Source organism: Hibiscus syriacus, unplaced genomic scaffold (genome assembly GCF_006381635.1).
Source record: "Hibiscus syriacus cultivar Baekdansim isolate YM2019G1 unplaced genomic scaffold, ASM638163v2 tig00000340_pilon, whole genome shotgun sequence".
Lineage (NCBI taxonomy): Eukaryota > Viridiplantae > Streptophyta > Magnoliopsida > Malvales > Malvaceae > Hibiscus > Hibiscus syriacus.
This window is the reverse complement of record NW_024061783.1, coordinates 80,409-98,659: the sequence shown is the minus strand read 5'-3', so window position 1 is coordinate 98,659 and position 18,251 is coordinate 80,409. Positions and strand designations below refer to the sequence as shown.

The 18,251-nt window shown below is 36.3% G+C and overlaps 4 protein-coding genes and 1 pseudogene across 5 annotated transcripts; 4 read left to right on the top strand and 1 right to left on the bottom strand.

The window, feature by feature from the left end:
* The first annotated feature begins 3,184 nt into the window (after positions 1-3,184).
* Positions 3,185-4,190, top strand: LOC120200283. Its single transcript, XM_039201170.1, has 2 exons — positions 3,185-3,584; positions 3,696-4,190. Exons 1-2 carry the CDS (start codon positions 3,316-3,318, stop codon positions 4,048-4,050), a joined length of 624 nt encoding a protein of 207 aa, XP_039057101.1. The 5' UTR covers positions 3,185-3,315; the 3' UTR covers positions 4,051-4,190.
* A 2,081-nt stretch (positions 4,191-6,271) lies between these two features.
* LOC120200265 (54S ribosomal protein L24, mitochondrial-like) lies at positions 6,272-9,939 on the top strand. 2 transcript variants are annotated; one of them, XM_039201162.1, is made up of 3 exons: positions 6,272-6,301; positions 8,079-8,281; positions 9,205-9,939. In XM_039201162.1, exons 2-3 carry the CDS (start codon positions 8,085-8,087, stop codon positions 9,665-9,667), a joined length of 660 nt encoding a protein of 219 aa, XP_039057093.1. In that variant the 5' UTR covers positions 6,272-6,301; positions 8,079-8,084; the 3' UTR covers positions 9,668-9,939. The 2 variants fall into 2 exon arrangements, with proteins under 2 accessions (XP_039057093.1, XP_039057087.1); XM_039201156.1 differs by lacking the exon at positions 6,272-6,301 and having other exon boundaries at positions 8,031-8,281.
* Positions 9,940-10,724: 785 nt separating this feature from the next.
* On the top strand, positions 10,725-11,141 carry LOC120179022. Its single transcript, XM_039184772.1, has one exon. It carries the CDS (start codon positions 10,725-10,727, stop codon positions 11,139-11,141), a length of 417 nt encoding a protein of 138 aa, XP_039040703.1.
* Positions 11,142-11,648: 507 nt separating this feature from the next.
* Positions 11,649-13,896, top strand: LOC120200244 (annotated as a pseudogene).
* A 1,903-nt stretch (positions 13,897-15,799) lies between these two features.
* On the bottom strand, positions 15,800-17,685 carry LOC120200255. The gene has a single exon (XM_039201151.1). The coding sequence runs from the start codon at positions 17,055-17,057 to the stop codon at positions 15,819-15,821; it is 1,239 nt and encodes a 412-aa protein (XP_039057082.1). The 5' UTR covers positions 17,058-17,685; the 3' UTR covers positions 15,800-15,818.
* Between the last annotated feature and the right edge of the window lie 566 nt (positions 17,686-18,251).

The window sequence follows — 18,251 nt, the reverse complement described above, 5'->3', positions numbered from 1 at the left end:
TTGTGTTCTTAGCAGCTTATGCTATATCTATTATAATCAATTGGCTAAGTACTTTTCAAAACCTTGTTTAAAATTCTTTTAAAAAGTCTTTTTGATTTAACAAAAAGGGGGAGAAATGTTAAAAGTGAGAAGTGTTAGAGTAAGGGGGAGTAATTTCAAACTTGATTTCAAAATCTTAAAATTACTAAAATGTTTTGTTATATCAAAAAGGGGGAGATTGTTGAAAACATTTTGATATTTCGATATAACAAATTAAGTTAAATGAATTTTAAGATTTTCCAAAAAGATTTTCTAAGTATATTCGATATAATTATTCGAATATCAAAATATTACTCCAAATCTTTCAAATGTCATTTTTAATCCTTACTAAAGTGTAAAATTAAGTTTTAATCTTAAAATAATTTCAAAACAATTTTACAAAATATTTTGAACCATTTCAAAGCCAAAAATTCCAGATTGCTTAGAGGAAACCGATTCCCCCTGAATGGTTTGGCTCTTAGAAAAACAGAATGCTCGGAGGGAACCGATTCCCCCCTGATCAACGGTCGAAATATTTGAATTTTACACTTAGGGAATCGATTCCCCATGAGGGGGTACCGATTCCCCCCACGCTCCAAGCAGAAATATTAATTGTTTTCACACTTAAACGGCTCCAATAACTTCATTAATGATCCCCAACGTTCAGAAGTGATTCAAGGTATATTTAAACAAGCTTAGAAGCCATTGATCAATAACAAGAAACAACAAGCAACTAGAATCAAGAGAGAATCAAAGAGAAAGCATCAAACCTCAAGTTTGAGCATTTCAAGCCTATTTTTCATTCAATATTCATTTTACTTTCAAGAACACTACTTGTACTCGATTGTATTCATTCTTGAGTGTTCTTTTCTTTGTTATAGAATTGTGCAAACAATCTACCTTGTGAGGATTTCCTTGTAAATTTGCAAATTTGTATTGTTCTCTTTGGGAGAGAGTGTTCTCAAGAATTTGGGGTATAATTCTTGAGGGTTTGTAAGGTTACTCTTTGTCCTAAAAAGAAAGACAAATTAGTGAATTTGTGGAAAATCCTTAGTGTGGATAGCTAAGGTAGTGGACGTAGACTTTGGTTGAGAAAGTCGAACCACTCTAAATCGTTGTGCAATTACTTTCAATTTTCTGCAAAAGCTTCCACCAAATTTTAATTGCTAATTCACCCCCCTCTTGGTCGATTCCGTCAATCGATTAACTCAACAAACATGTATGAGGTCTTGTGGGACACCTACTTGATCCTTGGTATATGTATATGATTCTTAAGGAATTTCTATGTGGTCCTTATGGACAATATGGAACTACGATGTATTTCTATGCGGCACTTCGGTGCAAATTCTATGTGGCACTTCGGTGCATTTATACGAGCTGTGGTGACAAAATTTGTGCACAACCTCAATGTACTCACATACCTTAAGTTCTCAAAAATATACATGGACTAATAAAGCAATAATATAAATATATTGTATGTGATATGTGTAACATGTTATGAGGAATTGATTACAAGGATTAAATGATGCTATGTGTGATTCTTTGTGAATGATAATATATGTGCAAGTGGATAATTGTTGCATGGATTGAATATATGATTTCATGATAATGCATCTCATTATGACATTCTCAGTATATTTCATTTGTTATTTTTATTATGTCTCACTAAGTCAACGACTTAGCGTGTGATTGTTTCACACGTAGGTTCTTACAAGAAGAATGAGTAAAGTTAAGCAAGACAAGTCAGTTCTCATTTCCAATGATAAGATCAGAAAAGAATTGAATAATTTGTATTTTGTAATACTGATTGTGGTTGACATGTAAATAAAGATTTGAATCTGACATGATCTAATCGGTTTTGTAAAATCATATTATTGAGTTTTGGAATATTTTAAACATATTTATGTAAATGGTAAATGTATAGTGATGAAAGTTTAAATTTTATGAGTTTTATATAAGTGGACGGAATTACTGTAGCAAAGGTATCGGTACACTGTAGCAGGGTATCGATACCCCTGTAGCATTCTAAAAAAATTTAGCATTTGGTACTGTATATTATCATATTTTCTTTCCTTAAATTTGTTATAACAAACATAATTCAAGATATATTATCGTATTTTCTTAATATAAGTTCAAACGTTTTGTTATTTTGTAAGAATATTGTTTTAAAAAGTCAATGTGACATCTCGAACTCGTATCCGGGTCAGGTACGGGTTGAGGGACTTCAAATAATTATATTTTATTTCACATAAAAATATCTTCCATACTTTTGTAAATTAAAAACAAAATTGAATTATTAAATATATATTATTAAGGAAAATATTCATGTATAAAAGATAAAGATAATATTTTTCATTGTTATAATGAACGTATGAAAACGACATGAACATAAAAAAAATAAAATTATATTAGATTATTAAAATATTAACAATCATAGAAGTTGTGATGTGAAGCAGACCCCTTGTTATTTCAATTAATAATGATATAATCCGAAATAAAATCTTACGGAATAATGAATGGAGCTTATCTTTTATGCTAGATACTGTTAGTTCATGAGGAAGAATTAATAATTATTTTATTTAAAATAATAATATCATATGCATTGTCCTTGGGAGAATTATTTTTAACAAACAAGGATAGTTACTTTAATAATTAAAGGAAATGAAAAATATGATAGTTATCATCATTTGAATTCATTCATAACTTTTTTAATTATCAATTCTTTTGTTAATAACTCCATATTTTAAAAATGATATTTAAATTTTATATTAATCAATAATGATATAATCCAATAATCAAATAACACGAGAGTATATATATTTATATAATTTTTGTATCACATAATAAGTTTCAATTGATAGAAAATTATTTTTCTAACTAAAAATATGGTAATTTGAAAATAGATTAAAGTTTTATGCCATTTTCGAAAAAAATAAGAAAAATAATATAATTGAAGTATAAATGAATAATTAAAATAAAAGTATATTTAAGAGACTTATTAAATACGTCTTTTTGGAAAACGTCACTAATGCGATATATTTTTATTAAAAAATATTTTTCTAAAATTTATTTGTAAAAAATATTATTACCTTAAAATTGTATAATTATAAATTATTTTTTTTAATATTCGATTTGTGTTATTTAAGCAAGTACATAAAAGGAGATGGATAGGATTTGTTAGTCACCGTCCACCTTCTCTTGTTATCCATTTGTTGCTTGCAAGTGCCTAGTTGTATAACTTCTTAACCTACGCACCTTTCCCTCCTTGTTTTTTCTCTTCAACCTCTAGATTCCCCCATGGAAGTCATGGTGGGACCTACCTTCGGCATCGAGGTTGCTCCTTCGCCGGCGTACTCTCGGGACAATATCTCTTCCTCTGCTTGCCTGTTTATCAAGGATGAGGTTGGTGGCGGATCGGATCCCAGGACTCCGGATCTATCCTCCGACACTTCCTCCTCCATCGGATCTCCCGGAGATAGCGATGTCGAAGACGAAGAAGAAGACGGCGTCGTTTCATCTGCTGGTTTGGCTTCTCTGTCTTCCGTAGAGGACTCTCTTCCCATCAAGTTAGTATCTCCTGAGTTGTTTTTTCTTTCATCATAGAAATTGAACTACCAAAGGACTACCCTTCCTTTCCCTTTTGATTAAAATCCCAAACACCTTTGTTTGTTTTGTAGGAGAAGATTGTCGAATCACTATGCGGGAAAATCAAAGTCATTTGGAAATCTTTCAGATATAAGTTCAGTGAAAGAGGTGCCCAAAGTGGAGAGTCCCTTCAACAAAAGGAGAAGATTGTTGCTAGCAAATAAATGGTCAAGGTCCAGGAAATCATCATTCTATTCATCGCAAAACCCAAATTCCATGCCCCTTCTTGCTTTGGTTGAAGACGATGATGAAGATACAGAGATTAAACAATTAACATCAGTAAAACCAAAGCTGCAGCAAAGCAATCTCAGAGCTAGTTTCAAGTCCCAAAGTTGTTTTTCTCTCACAGATCTGCACGTACAAGCACAAGAAGAAGAACATCAATAAAGCCTTTTCTTAGTTTTTACCATCGATATGCTTTAGGATTTAGATTAGCTCAATATTTTTTTCTACCTAGTACAAGTGTATATGTAAAAAAAAATTAAAACTTTTTTATATAAATAAAATCACTTCGACCGATTTTATTTTAATTTTTGTGGGTATATAACATCATATTCATAGAAATGGATGATTGTGGACTTCATGTGTGTATGCATGTATGTTTGGTATGCGTTATGTGGTGATGGTGGGGGATAGTGAAAGGGGATGGCTTTGATATTTTTAGTGTCGTCCAATAAGGGAGAGGAGACCTAATTCGTTAGACCAATGTTTTATTTATTAATTTGGAAATGGTATTATTTCGGATATTATTTTCCGATCTATTCTTATTTTTAATATAGAAAAAAAAGTATAAATTTTTGTGTGACGAATAATGCTTAATGTGTTTTGAAAGATGCGTGCCAATGCCGACTACCAATGATGGCAGATTAGGTGGAGGAAAGATGTTAGAAAGCTTTATATGTATATATAAAACTTTATTTAATTTGAAAGAAAAAATATTATAATTTAAATGGTAAAATGTAACAAAGATTATTGAATTATATTCAAATAATGGTTAATTAAATGTTTTAAAATTATAACATAATTATTACATTTATCAAAATGTTTTTACTGATTTATTTTTATAGGTGTAAAAGAGAGAAATATAAGGATAAAAAAAATATAAATGATGATGTCTGTTTACTTTTTTCTGTTGCATTCTCGATTTCAAGATTTTGTATCGACTAATTCAGACTAACCTGCGTCACATATCTGATTTTAGTGAGTCTCTCATATGATATTTTCTGTATACACAATGACTCGAACCCATTACCTTAAGGATATCAAATTGTTTGTCCTTTGAACAAACCCCTATTGGTTATTTGTTGATATTTTTAATAAAACATTTTGAATGAGAATTTTAAAAATAAAAAAGATATATTTAGTGGGATGTATAATATAATCATTGTAATGGTGTAGTATTGTAAGATTTTAGAAAATTAATTTTTTTACAGTGACTCGATAAATATTAATGATTATTTTATAAAATAATATGATAAATTAAGTAATTGTTTTATATTTTTTAAAATTAATGGTTAAAGTGATCATTTAAAAATAGTTTAATGACCTATAATGTAGGTTACCATAATTTTATAAATGGAAAACATAAAGCAGAGTTATATGTATATATATATTGTAACGGACCGCTAGCCCATGACCGAGCCCAATTCGATCAAGGTTGCTAGAGACTATCTTTGCCATGTTTTGGGCCTTCCAGAGGACCCATGAGAGCTGACCCATCCACCTTAGAATGAGATAAGGCATGATCATTTTTTAAAATTATCTTAGAGAAAATTCCTACAAACTATCCTTTGTTTTTAGCTTGTAAATAAAGTAGGGCTCTCATCCTGATCGTTGATGTAATTTAATCTTAACCGTTGATTGTATGGGGATCCAACTATAAGAAGAGGCTCACCCCACCTCATTTACACACTTCATATTGAGGAATACAATTTAACATTCACTCAAAACTCTCTATTTTTCCTTTGTGCGCCCATCTCTTTATTTTTCACCATTTCCTTTATTTTCGCAACGTTTGAGTTACTTAGCTGAATTTTGACCTTGAAAACATTTAAGTCCACACGAGCTTACTAGAAACAGTCTAGTCCTATGACAAGTGGTATCAGAGCCTATTTTTTTTTTATTTTCATTGGTTCGAGATGACACTACAAAATGGCGAGGCAATAGGTTCCAATGGGAATGACACATGCAATGCTGGAAAAAAGAGAGCACAGTCGAAAGATATTCTAACGTCCATCCAAGAAAAGATTACCAGACTTAAGGGTTTCATAACGGAAGCCAAGGGAGCGCTAGACATGCTAGAGTCTGTAGACCTTGAAAGGTTGGGATCATTGGATCTCGACAAGCTGGAGTCCTTGGAGAGTATCAATGAGGAGGTTCAGGAGACACTTAATGAGTTGGATGTGAAGATGACTGATCGAGGTGATTCATTGGAAGCCATAGTGGTGACTTTAAGGAATGAAGTCGAGGAACTCAAGAGCAAGGGTTTCGAATTTGAGGTGGCAGGGCTGAAAAGGGAGGTTGAGTTGCTCAAGAATGAGTTGTTGGTGTGCAAAGTTATGTTCATGAATAACGTAGTCTCTTTTGCACCCAAAGCTTTGGGTGACATCCCTAAGCCTGAGAAGTTCAAAGGGACAAGGTCCGCTCAGGATGTTAAGAATTTTTTTTGGGGTTGGATCAATACTTTGCATCCATGGACATCACGGAGGATGCCAAGAAAGTAAGCATCACTAACGTTTAGTTGTCAGAGATTGCCCTCATATGGTGGAGACGTAGGTGCAACGATGTGAAGTGTGGGAACACTGCCATCGAGACATGGGCAGAGTTCCAAGGTGATTTCAAGGAACAATTATACCCAGAGTATGTTGAAGAAGAGGTGCGATCCAAGTTGAGGTGTCTCAAGCAGTAAGGGTCATTAAGGGAGCTTGTTCAAAAGTTTGTCGAACTAAGTCTCCAAGTCCCGAGTTTGAGTGAGGAAGACGAGTTATTGACCTTCATGGATGGGTTGAAACCATGGGCGAAAAACGAGCTAAGGCGATGAGGTGTCAAGGAGCCCTCGATTGCCTTGATAACGGTTGAGTCAATCATTGAGCTTGGCGTCAAGAATGTTGACTCCAAACTAAAGCCAAAGTTCAGAAGCCACAGTGGTGATAGGTACAAGGCATCCAAATCCGACAAAGATTCAAGTGGCACTGGCAAGCCATCGAATGGTAAACACTTGGATAAGAAAGATAAGAAGATTATCCAATGTTACAATTGCAAGGGCTAAGGGCATTTAGCGAGGGACTGTCTGTAGAATAATAAACTCTTTGCCATCAAGGAGAAAGATGGGGAAGAGAGTGAGACTCTTAAGCTTGGCTCCATCCTTAGCACCATGGAGGTCATGAAGGGTCGAAAGAAGAAGGGGTTGATGTTCGTTGACATCAACGTTACTGGCCAGAAATCAGATGATTTTTAGGATGTACATGCTAAGGGTACTTTAAGTTAGAGCCTTAAGAAGGTTTTTTCGTTGAGGCGAGGGATTGGTAACTTGCGTGAGCTGTTTGATATAAAGGAGGCTAATCTGAGGGATTTATGGTTGGAGGTTCGGTGTAGTGGGGACATGATTCCATGGCACAAGTTGATGTGGTTCCCGTTATATATTCTGAAGCATGCTGTGATTATTTGGCTAGCTATTCTTAATAGGTTGGCTACCAAAGATCATTTATTGAAGATTAATTTGACGTGTAGAAGATACTTGTGTTATATGTGGGGCGACGGTCGAGATGAGGAATCACTTGTTTTTTTAGTGTGCATTTTCAGCCATTGTTTGGGGAAGAATTTTCACCCCTTACAACCAGGAAAGGAGGGTCGGTTCCTGGGAGTTTAAGTTCTCCTAGGCTGTTGTAGTTCTTAAGGGTAAGTCTCTCTTTACGCTTATTCTTATGCTTGCTTGGAACGTGCTCATTTATCTTATTTGGGAGGAGCACAATAGGAGAATTTTTAGAATGATGTTTGGGTGTGAGGATGATATTCTTAAATTGATTATGCTTATTGTTCAATGCAAGCTTCATGGTAAGAATATTAGTATAGTGGTATAGTGAGTTATAATCTTTGTATAGATTGGGAGCTCTTGGATTGAGTATCGTGTTTTAGTAAATGCTCGTGTTTTGTTGTAACAGATTGCTACTTTTTATTTGAATAATATAAACTGGACTTATCAAAAGAAATTATTTAGGTTGAAATTAATTTTGGGCTACCTTTTAGAAACTAATTGGATCAAAAATAAGTAAATTTTGAATTGGATAACGTTGTTGTTTCTACATATTTTTTTCTGGGTTTTAAGCCCAAAACTAACATAATAAAATGCCCTATACCTATTTCTAACTAAACTTTTGGTAAAACCACAAGTTGGAACAGGGAAAAGGAAGGGTAAGGTAAAGATGGCGTTCAGAGGGAAGGAGATGATGAAGAAGATGATAAAGAAGGTGGGCGAGAACAACCTGGCGCCCGGTGTGAAGGAACAACTTAAAAAATGCATTCCGGACAGCAAGGTCGTCATGAATCGTGCCAAACGTGGCCTTTACGCCGGCCGACACATCCAGTTCGGCAACCTTATCAGCGAAGACGGTGGAAACAAGTATTCTCTCTAGCTTCTTTTAATTTCTTATCTCTTTTTCGTATTGCTCCTGCAATTGAGCTTTTACTGAAACGGTTGATTTTATCATTCTTTTTTATGCTTTATTTATCGCTTTGACGCGATCTGTGGAATGGTATGATAATAGAAGATTGCGCCTTTAGCTGCTGTTACTGAAAATCTGTAAATGTCTACTAGGATCATTCCAGGAATTTTATTGTTTACTATATGAAACATTGAGGGTAGTAAGAACATAGTTCAGGGTTTTGCTGCAAATTAAGCTAGAAGTTCGCCAATATTGTTTAGGAAACCCCGAATCTGTGGGAATTGTGGGGATATTGAACTGAGAGTAGCATCCAATGAATCCAGTTTGGGTGGTTTGGATCTTTATTTTGCATATGCTCTCTATAGGTATGGCTACCAAGAGGCCAATGTGATTTTCTGCCGCTTGCAACGAATGTTTGTCATTGTCGAGCTCATGATATTTTATTTCGAGATGTGATGTATTCTTGTAAGCATGTAATTCATTCTAGTTCTTGGAGGTGAAGCTGGTTGTTCTGCTTCTGTGCAATTTTGAACTGTGATATCTGTGGCTGAATTGGTGCAGAGTATGACGAAAAAAAATATTGATCTGTTTTTTCATGTTTATTTGCATAACTGAATTTAAATACTTCCGAAGGATCTGAAGTTTCTAAAAGATTTTGGATTCCAAGTTATTTCTAAAACAATATGGACCATTATTGAGAAGAATGAAGAGAATGACTTGAATAGAAAAAATCCGTTGTAGTTTATTTCTTAAACTTTCTTGTACTCCTGGTCTGATATTGTTCATCTGCAACGCGGTAAATTAGTTTTTTTCTTGCTATGTTGGAATTATGTGGTTTGTATAATTGGGAAATTTTAACATCATGTAATGGTTGTGACAGATCGAGGAGGAGTTGGAAGCCTAATGTACAGGAGAAGCGTCTGTTTAGTTATATCTTAGATCGCCACATTCGAGTCAAAGTAACCACTCATGCCCTCCGTTGCATTGACAAGGCAGGTGGAGTTGATGAGTACCTGCTGAAAACTCCCTACCACAAAATGGATACAGAGATGGGCCTATATTGGAAAGCTAAAATTGAGAAGATGTATGAAGAGCTCGGGCAAAGGGAGGTAGTTTTCTTTTCACCAGAGGATGAAGCAAAGTTTGAGCAAGGATTCAAAGACCTGAAGCTAGCTGAGAGAGAAGCTCGAAGGGACGCTAGAAGACAGATGTATGGATGGTCTGGAAAACAGGAAGAAATCGAGGATGGAAGAACCAGCCAAGACAGTTACGATGAAACTGCCAATGCTGGGGATGACAGTTCAGATGGCGATCTCCATAAACAATGGGTTGCAAATTCTTGAGTTTAGAACTGTTTGCCATGTTGGGTGCCGATCACATTTTATGCTATTCTGCAAAGGATTTTTGTTTTGAATGAATAATTTTGTAGCTATGCTTTATATATGTGCTACTTTCGGAATTAGTGTTACGATAGACATGCGCAAGTTGTCAACTCAGTCGAGGTAAACAGGATAATTTAGAATTGGGTTGGGCTTGGCTCTCTGTTGTGATAGATCCTCAAAAGTGTGGCTCAATTTAAGCCAATCAAAACATGGAATGCAGATGAACATTCACAGCTTTATATGTCATGTCAGTCGGATACCAGTACTAGATCTGTTAAAGCATCCAATTGCTCATCTAAGCTCGAGTTAAGATGATAATATTATATCGAAAAATGAACTTGAATAAAAAAATTTGAGCTTGGTTTCATGATTGTTTACATTTATCATTTTAATAAACGAAAAATATGGAATAAGCATATATTGAATAAAAAAATAACAAAGAGAAGCAATGATTAGTTTTAGATGGATTGTATTCGATTGTTGCAAACAAAGGCACATGGTGAATACAAAAGAGGTAAAAGCAAAAACCGAAACTCCCCAGCAGCACGCTACTCATCTAATCACAGGGTGGCCACTACTAGTCTAAAGTGGTGGGACAATTCCCGGCTCAGACCAGTAAACTAAACTAAAACATAGAAAATCAAGCTACTGCAAACAAGAAGCTGGATTTTACACAAACAGCTGGCTTTGTTTATCTTGATATGATGATCAACGGTGCCAGGCTGTTGGGTTCAGAACGGTTGAGAGGGGCGTTTAGTGTGCCTATTACGACCAGAATTTAAATTCCCCGCTTTTGCAAAGCCACTAAGCTTAACGGCAAAACTTGGTGACCAAACAAGCATTATTTAGACAATCGAAAGCGTCTTAACTTAACACACTAAATATAAACACAAGGAAACTTGCCTCAGAATTCTCCCTATATATATAAATCGTAAGCCCGGCTCCATTCCATTTCTAACATTTCTGCATTAAGAATAACAAACGCCCTCGCTTGAATTGAAAAAGGTTAAGCAACAAGATGGGCGTGGAGCACTGGTCTGTTATTGGCCGCCTGAAGAAAGCAGTGAAGCGGATAAACTCCCTGCTTTGTTTAAACCTAAGCAGATGGCGCTTAGCTTGCTTCCTGAAAAGCGATTCCCCCCATCGGCGGCTGAGCTTGAGCTTTAACGACCGCATTGGTTTGGCTGGCTGCATTGAGGATGAAGTAGAATCAAGTGAAAGAGGGTTAGTTCACAGAAATGCAAGTTGTGGTGCAGATGATGATGTTGACCAAGTGGTGGAGATATTTATCTCCAATTTCCGTCGCCTGCTTTGGTTAGAACGCCAAGTTTCTTTGGAGATGAGATATAGCCGATGCAGGAGTTTGGAGTCGGACAGAGACTGTCATGCAATTCTAGAATTATTTGTTTTTGATGGAAAGAACATTGAAATTTAACACCTTGGTGAACAAGCCTAGTAGATTGTGATATAGAATTGTGTTTAGGACTCTGTGCAAATTTTCCTTGTTAATGGTTTGTTTCCGTTCCCTTTCTCCTTTGTAAGGAAGGATGCATAGGTTAGAGCAATAAAGCTTATACAAACTCTATCTATATGGTTCCAAATTTGAGTAGCCTTTAACTATTGTTACTTGTCACTATCTTTTTGGTGATATTTTTGCATTGCTCGGTGGTGATTATGTTAATGGCTCTTAAATCATAGCCTGAGTAAGTTATAAGCATTCAAGTTAATAATTTGAAGTCGCAAATTTGGCTTTTGTGGAAAGGCAAACCATATTGAAGTTGGATCTATGAATGAACATTTGCGCCCTTGTTTCTTGTTTTTATGTGTTATGCTAGTTTTGTGTTGAAAGTTACCCTGCTTTAGAAGTTTGACAAGTGGTTTTTGTTCTTTAATTTTTTTTATGGAAAGTAGCATCAAGAATAGTCATCCGAAATGAAGTAAGGTTGTTGTTTAGCTTCTGTCTAAAGAGGCAGTTTTTCTAATTATTGTTTTCCGTTCAAAGAATTTTGTCACGTTCTTGCAGCATAGATGCTGTTTATGCTTGCTATTATGGTTTTTGTTTTTTTTCTTTTCCCTCCTGAACTAAACATATGTCATGGTGGAGGGTCTCTGTCATTACTTTATACATTTATTTTTATATATTTCCAGATATAAAGGATACTTGTGATCTAGATGGATGGATATAGTGGCAAAAGAGCTGTTTACGGGCCTGTTGTACATGGAAAGGAATCAGGTCGCGTTTTGAAGGACTGTGTTAATAACAGAGAACAGAATGCTCAGTTTTGCACTAGAATTGGATGCAGTGGTAGGCTGAATTCCTCAAAAAGCACTCCAAATGGCTGCTTGGATAAAGCAAAATCTTCAAGGCCTTACCACTCTTCATCAAGTGGAAAGCAAGTAATTGGAAATACCTCTAGGGTATCCTCTGCAGTTAGTAACACTAGGAAATCATCTACAAATCCTCGGAAAAAAGCTATCATCTCAGCTGGAAACGGATTCATCTGAAACTAGTAGCCTTCAGGATAAGCCGGAAGTTACTGTGATGGGAGTTGGAAGCTCTAGTGTAGCATCAAACTCTAGACCTAGGAGAAAATTTATTCAAAGATCTGGGTTGGGAAACCAGGATACTCTGGCCAGTCCATCTGTTACTTTGGGATCTCAAAGCACTTCCCAGGTGACTCGTTCTAGCACAAGCAAGTATGGCTTGAGAAATCTAAGATGTAATTCTATTTCCGATGTTGTCATAACTGGTTCTTCATCTTCGGATTCAAGCCTCAGAAAAAAGAAAGAAAGTAAAAAAGAGAAACTCTGATGAGGAGGGTAGTTCCTCCACCAAAGGGAAAAAGTTGAGCGGGTCAAATTCGGAGGGATGGAACAACAGTTCTGGCCACGGTGTTTCCATTTCTGATTCAAGACGGGGCAGGAATTGGCCTCCTAACAGAGATAGCGTTGTTGTTGCTTCAGTTAGAACTCGGAGGTCAAACAGTAGTTATGTTAGAGGGAGACTCCCTAACCAATCGAACAGAAATAGTTTAACTTTGAATGAGTCCCCTGCAGCAATACCACACGTGCCTCAATCAGATATACCTAACGATTTGAGTGCTTCTGTTTCCACAGAAACTGTTTCAACTCGTGCTAGTCCTTACAGTCAATCGGGTATTATAAGTGAGGGTTTATGCAGCATCATGCAGTCTAGTCCTCCAGAAGTTGGAACTAACCACACCTTAGAGAACCGGGATAGCTTCCGGCACTATAATATGGATGGCATTGCAGAGGTATACTGATCTCAACCTGCATTGTCCTATGCATGGAGTTAGAACTTTCTCATTTTTGAATTGCTTCCTTCTATGGGCTGTGTAGTATCTGAAATCATCTGGTGTTACAGAGTTCTCCCCGGGGAGAGGTTAGTAAGTAGCTTGTTGGCAGTATTGTTTTATTTATTACTATTGGACAATGTGTATGCAGGCATTATTGGCACTTCAGAGGGTTGAACAAGATGAAGAGTTGACATATGAGGTAATTAGTCTTGAAGTGTTTCATATTGCCTGATGGTTCTGTTGCTGATTTTTGTTTGTCTTGCAGCAATTACTTGATCTAGAGACCAGCTTGTTCCTGAATGGCCTAGACATTTATGATCAGCATAGAAAGATGAGTCTGGATATAGATAATATGTCATATGAGGTAATTTTTTGTTTTTGAGTATGCATTTTATTTTTCCGGGCATGTGCTTTTTGTCAGATAAATTACATGATTAGCCTTTCTTGCTGTCATGACAGGAATTACTAGCTTTAGAAGAGAGAATGGGTGATGTGAACACTGGGCTATCGGAAGACGCATTGTCCAACTGTCTCAAGAAAAGCGTCTACAACACAACATCTTCGGAGTATGCAAATACGAGCTGTGACGGTGAAAAGGATGATGTCAAATGCAGCGTTTGTCAGGTACTGAAAACTTGATGCGTTCCATTTCTTCTACTTGTCTGATAGTGAATGTGAGTACCAAGGGTTTTTCATTCGATGATTTTATGTTTGCAGGAGGAGTATGTGATTGGAGATGAAGTAGGGAGGTTACAGTGTTAGCATAAGTATCACGCAGCATGCATAGAGCAGTGGCTGCAGGTGAAGAACTGGTGCCCCATTTGCAAAGCATCAGCACAGAAACCACAGTCTTCATGAATTTGAAGAATAGAAAGAAACAAGGCAAAGAGAGTTTTCTTTTGTACAAATTGATGGTTTCTCTTCAGTATTATTATTATTTTATTATCTTTATATTACGATGATTGTGTAAATATGGAACCCCTTCATTAAAGTCAGATAATAAACCAAGTGCTGTTGTTTCTGCGCTGGAGCTTATTCTCTCCCCCCCCCCAAAAAAAAAAAAGGATGCATACAGATTGCACATGTTACTACCGTCGTTGAAGTCAGTTAATTTCTGGTAAACGTTAGTCAAGTGTATGATGTACTTACTTTTCGTCCCTTCCTTGAATGCAAAAAGCAATTATGTTTTTCTTTTTCTTTTTGCTGATATTTGATGGTTTCATCGGCTTCTAAAGTTTAAATTCTAACTATTTTGGTCTTTGGTTATGCAATGCAAAGCAAAGGCTTTGGCACCTACTTCAATTTCCAAATGCCTTCCAAATATATCATTCACTAATTCATAGATGTAGCTAACATGGACCACAACATATTTAACAAATCCTATACTTTTCTTCTTACAAGTGGTACATGAATTAGCCAATCTCTTCAGTTTAATAAATTATAACTCTTTAATGATAGCTGCCTCACTTAGATTTGCCCCAACCACAAGCAGATGACTAATACATTAAAAGTAACACAACACTGAATCTCTTTAAAGAGTGATAAAGACTAATGTTACAAGCCAAAGGAACCAACAGCATTTCAATAATGATAATAATAAAGAAAAAAAACTAAAATCACTACCAACTTACCAGCACCAACTTTTGCACAATGTAAATATAACCAACTTTTGCAGAAGAACTTCAAAATATAGCATCCTGTATCTTATAAATTACAAGAAAATTTATACTGTAAAATTAACTTTCTCAAATCTAGAGCAGAATGAAATTGAACAACAGTTATAAAACGCACTAGCAAGTAAACTTCAACTGAACATGGAAGGGGTGCTGGTACATAATTAGTATTATCCAAATTGAGAACCTTTTACCTCTTCACATCACAAACAATCCAAATGCCCTTTTCCTGTTCCAAATAGTCAGACATCAGAAAGCGGATTGTATGACTTAATCCACGATATATATACTTGCAGACCATTCTGCAAACCAACCTAGCATGATGGCTCTGCACATACCTAAATATCCTCACCTATAGAGCTTATAATCAATTACAACTACTTAAAATTTGTTAGCTCAATAAGCAACTCATGAACTTTGTTACATTAGATAGCTCGAACCTAGAAATTTAGTTCGTATCAAATCAAGAATTAGAACAGTACTTTGAGCACTATGAAAACTGTATGCCACAAAATCCAATAAATGATAATTGATTACAATTAGCAAGTCAAAAACTCCACAGAAAAATAGAATCGGGAGCATAGAAGCTAGAAATTTCAGCACTTGTTGAGTGGCAACATCTAGATACAAATCACCATGGATAATTTAATGGATGCTGATTTATTATTATTCATGGAACTCAATAAATTCTCAGATATTAAAATTACATACAGAGCTATACAGCAGCCCTTACGCAAGTAAATTTACCTTTCAACAAGCTACAAAACAATTTTCCAGCAAAACTTTTATAGGCTTCCTACTCGACTACTGTAGTTTGCAAAAAAAAAGCTTGAGATCTGTTGAAGTGGCAGAAGATAGCCAAAACAATGCTAATCGTACAACATGACAACCAGTTGTCAGCACTTCCTTTTTAAGCAACTTAGCTCAGTTGCTCAGAAGTAATTTCCAGATTTATCCTGGCTCTGCGGCAGGGGTACACGCATGCCCACACTTTAACCCACAATTTCATCTTCAAGGGACAGAGCTTTATGCAACTGGGCACCATCTCGTTAATGTCAGTAATGGGAAAGAACTGTGAACATCAGTGATCATTTTTGTCAAGAAAATTTTACACGGCATTCACTATTCAAAAGAATGCACACAAATTTTTTCCAGTAGCAACGGCCAATCTTCACCCAGCTGCTGGGGATTTAGCTCCATTGCCACTTTAAAATCAAGCAAAGATATCAAGAAATGCTGCTCAGGTTCCTGCAAAACTTCTGTGGGCCCAGAGCTGCTCTGCATATGCAAGTGGTTACTTGGCCACATACCATTCATAAGCTTTCCTTGAGGGTGCTGCTTGTGGGCAAACTGCTTTTTCAATTCTGGTGTAGACCTTGATCCAACCAGATCTACACACGACCTAATAAGTTTCGTTAAGTATACATCCAACATGTTATTTAGCAAACTAGCACATTCCACAGAAACCACACCAAGGCCCTCTGCTGCTGCGATCTGCTCCATACGTTTCTTCAATGTCTCAGTATCGTATAAACAACCACAACCATAGTAGCTAATGAAGTCGCCACTGCTTGCCACTGGCAAAGCTTTACAGGCCCCTCCAACACTAGCTGAGCAAAATGGAATCCCAAGTGGTGCTAGCAGAGGGCTTCTGGAGATATTAATGTGGTTAGCTTGCTCCAGCTCCTCCCCATCTTCAACAACAGCTGCTTCAGCCTGGTTTTTACAAAGCAGCCTTGGTTTTTCTGTAGAGTGCACCAAACCTTCTCTGTCAATTTCAGGCAGCTCAGCAACTGCTTGAAGATGGTGTACTGGTCTCTGGTAATCATAGGAAATCAAATCACCATTTTCGAAACCCAATTTGCAGCCATTATCTTCCATTGTCATCGAGTGAGGTGAGACACTCTCAACCTTCCCATTTGGCCCAAGTGGGCTGGGTCTATCCCTGAGCTTTCTATCCCGCACTCCGGACCTAGCCTTTCGTGGGGATGACACTAGGAAAACCCCATTTGACCAAATGTCCACATTTTGGTTGGGAACAAGGGATCTAGTCTGATCATGTGCATCTTCTCTACCAGGAGACCTTTTCACAGTTAGTATCAAAGATTTCACGGGAGCTTCATGAACTGGCTTATGGCATGCATTTTTCAAGATTGAACGTATCAACAGATTATGCAGTGACAAATTATGCCTCCCAATAATGCGGTAACATGACTTATCAAACTCGCATTTACTTAGCTTCTGGCTTAAAAACCTACTCAAATAATAAAAATACCTTTTTGACCTCTCAGCCCCAATCTTCTTCACTATCTGAGCTTTCAGTTCACCTAAATCGATTCTGGAGCCTTGCTGGGATTGCATTGCTGAATCAACAGATTCTTACACCATTCACAGAACTAAAGAATCGCAGAAACCCGTTTACAACCCAATTTACAGCTTTTGTCCAAATCCGCTTTGCATAACATATAATGCAAACCAAACTCTCAGTCTATGCATATAGAAAGTAAAGCAGCATGCTTGAAATCCTAGAGAGAAAAAGCTCACAATTCCCAAGGTGGATAGAGTTATTTCAACTTCCAAAACATGCCGGAATTCACCCAGGGAGAAACCAAACAATGCAAACCAAATCTCATTATTGCAAAACCAAAATCCAATGGATCAAACTCCACTTGAGTAGTTGATAGAAACACCAGTTAACAAAGCCGAATTGAATAACGCAAAGAACAAATCAAAACCATAGAGCTGGAATCACCGAACTTAAAAGAAACAACATCACGTCATCTCAACCCCGCGAACCGAAAATTAAAATCACTGCACCAAGTAAAACCCTACAAGAAAAAAGTTAAGAATTGGAAAATTAAAGTTGCAAGAAAAGAGATCAGTGGAGTTGGTAGGATAAGAGCTAAGAAAAGAGCAAGAATTGCAGAGACAATAAGCAGAATTAAAGCGGAAAAACAAGCTCACATCAACGAATACAGAAGTTAAAAGATTGATGGGGCTAACCTTGGTTGAAGTAATTGCATATAAATCGAAAGCCACTAAGTTGTTATTTGGGCTGTTCGCAGCAGGCAGCCTCGATTTGTTATTTACAATGATTTATGCGTGTAATTGAGAGTGAGTTCATTATTATTATTATTTATGCTTTTCAAGCTTTTCTTTTCTTTTCGTCTTGATTTACTATTATAATTTCAGCTCCTCTTTGTGTTAGATCGATCGCTTGCTCTCTCACTGCTACTATTTTAGTTTCTCTATTTTCTATTTGATTAATTAGTTAAATCTTATTACATTGTGCAATCTCTCCCTCCCTCTGCTTTCTTCTTTCCCGCTATCTCATCCTGTGTTCGTTTTATTGCAAACGTCTTTTCATTTTGCAAATATTTGTTTGTGAATGAGTTCATCATCTTGGGCATTGGCATTCAATATTAAGTCTCTTTTAGTTTTATAAATAAATCAAATTCCATGTTTTTTTTACGAAATAAAAAAATATACATAATGGAATCTCAATGAATAGTAAAATAAATAAGATACCACGCAGATAGATTACATGCGGTCTAA

What these genes read in the sequence shown, in the direction of transcription:
- LOC120179022 (XM_039184772.1), top strand. Translation starts at nt 10,725, where the DNA reads ATGGGCGTGGAGCACTGGTCTGTTATTGGCCGCCTGAAGAAAGCAGTG.
- LOC120200283 (XM_039201170.1), top strand. Translation starts at nt 3,316, where the DNA reads ATGGAAGTCATGGTGGGACCTACCTTCGGCATCGAGGTTGCTCCTTCG. An exon ending in GAGGACTCTCTTCCCATCAA is followed by an intron (nt 3,585 to 3,695) that starts GTTAGTATCTCC and finishes TTTGTTTTGTAG; the next exon opens with GAGAAGATTGTCGAATCACT.
- LOC120200255 (XM_039201151.1), bottom strand. Translation starts at nt 17,057, where the DNA reads ATGCAATCCCAGCAAGGCTCCAGAATCGATTTAGGTGAACTGAAAGCT.
- LOC120200265 (XM_039201162.1), top strand. Translation starts at nt 8,085, where the DNA reads ATGGCGTTCAGAGGGAAGGAGATGATGAAGAAGATGATAAAGAAGGTG. An exon ending in AGCGAAGACGGTGGAAACAA is followed by an intron (nt 8,282 to 9,204) that starts GTATTCTCTCTA and finishes TGGTTGTGACAG; the next exon opens with ATCGAGGAGGAGTTGGAAGC.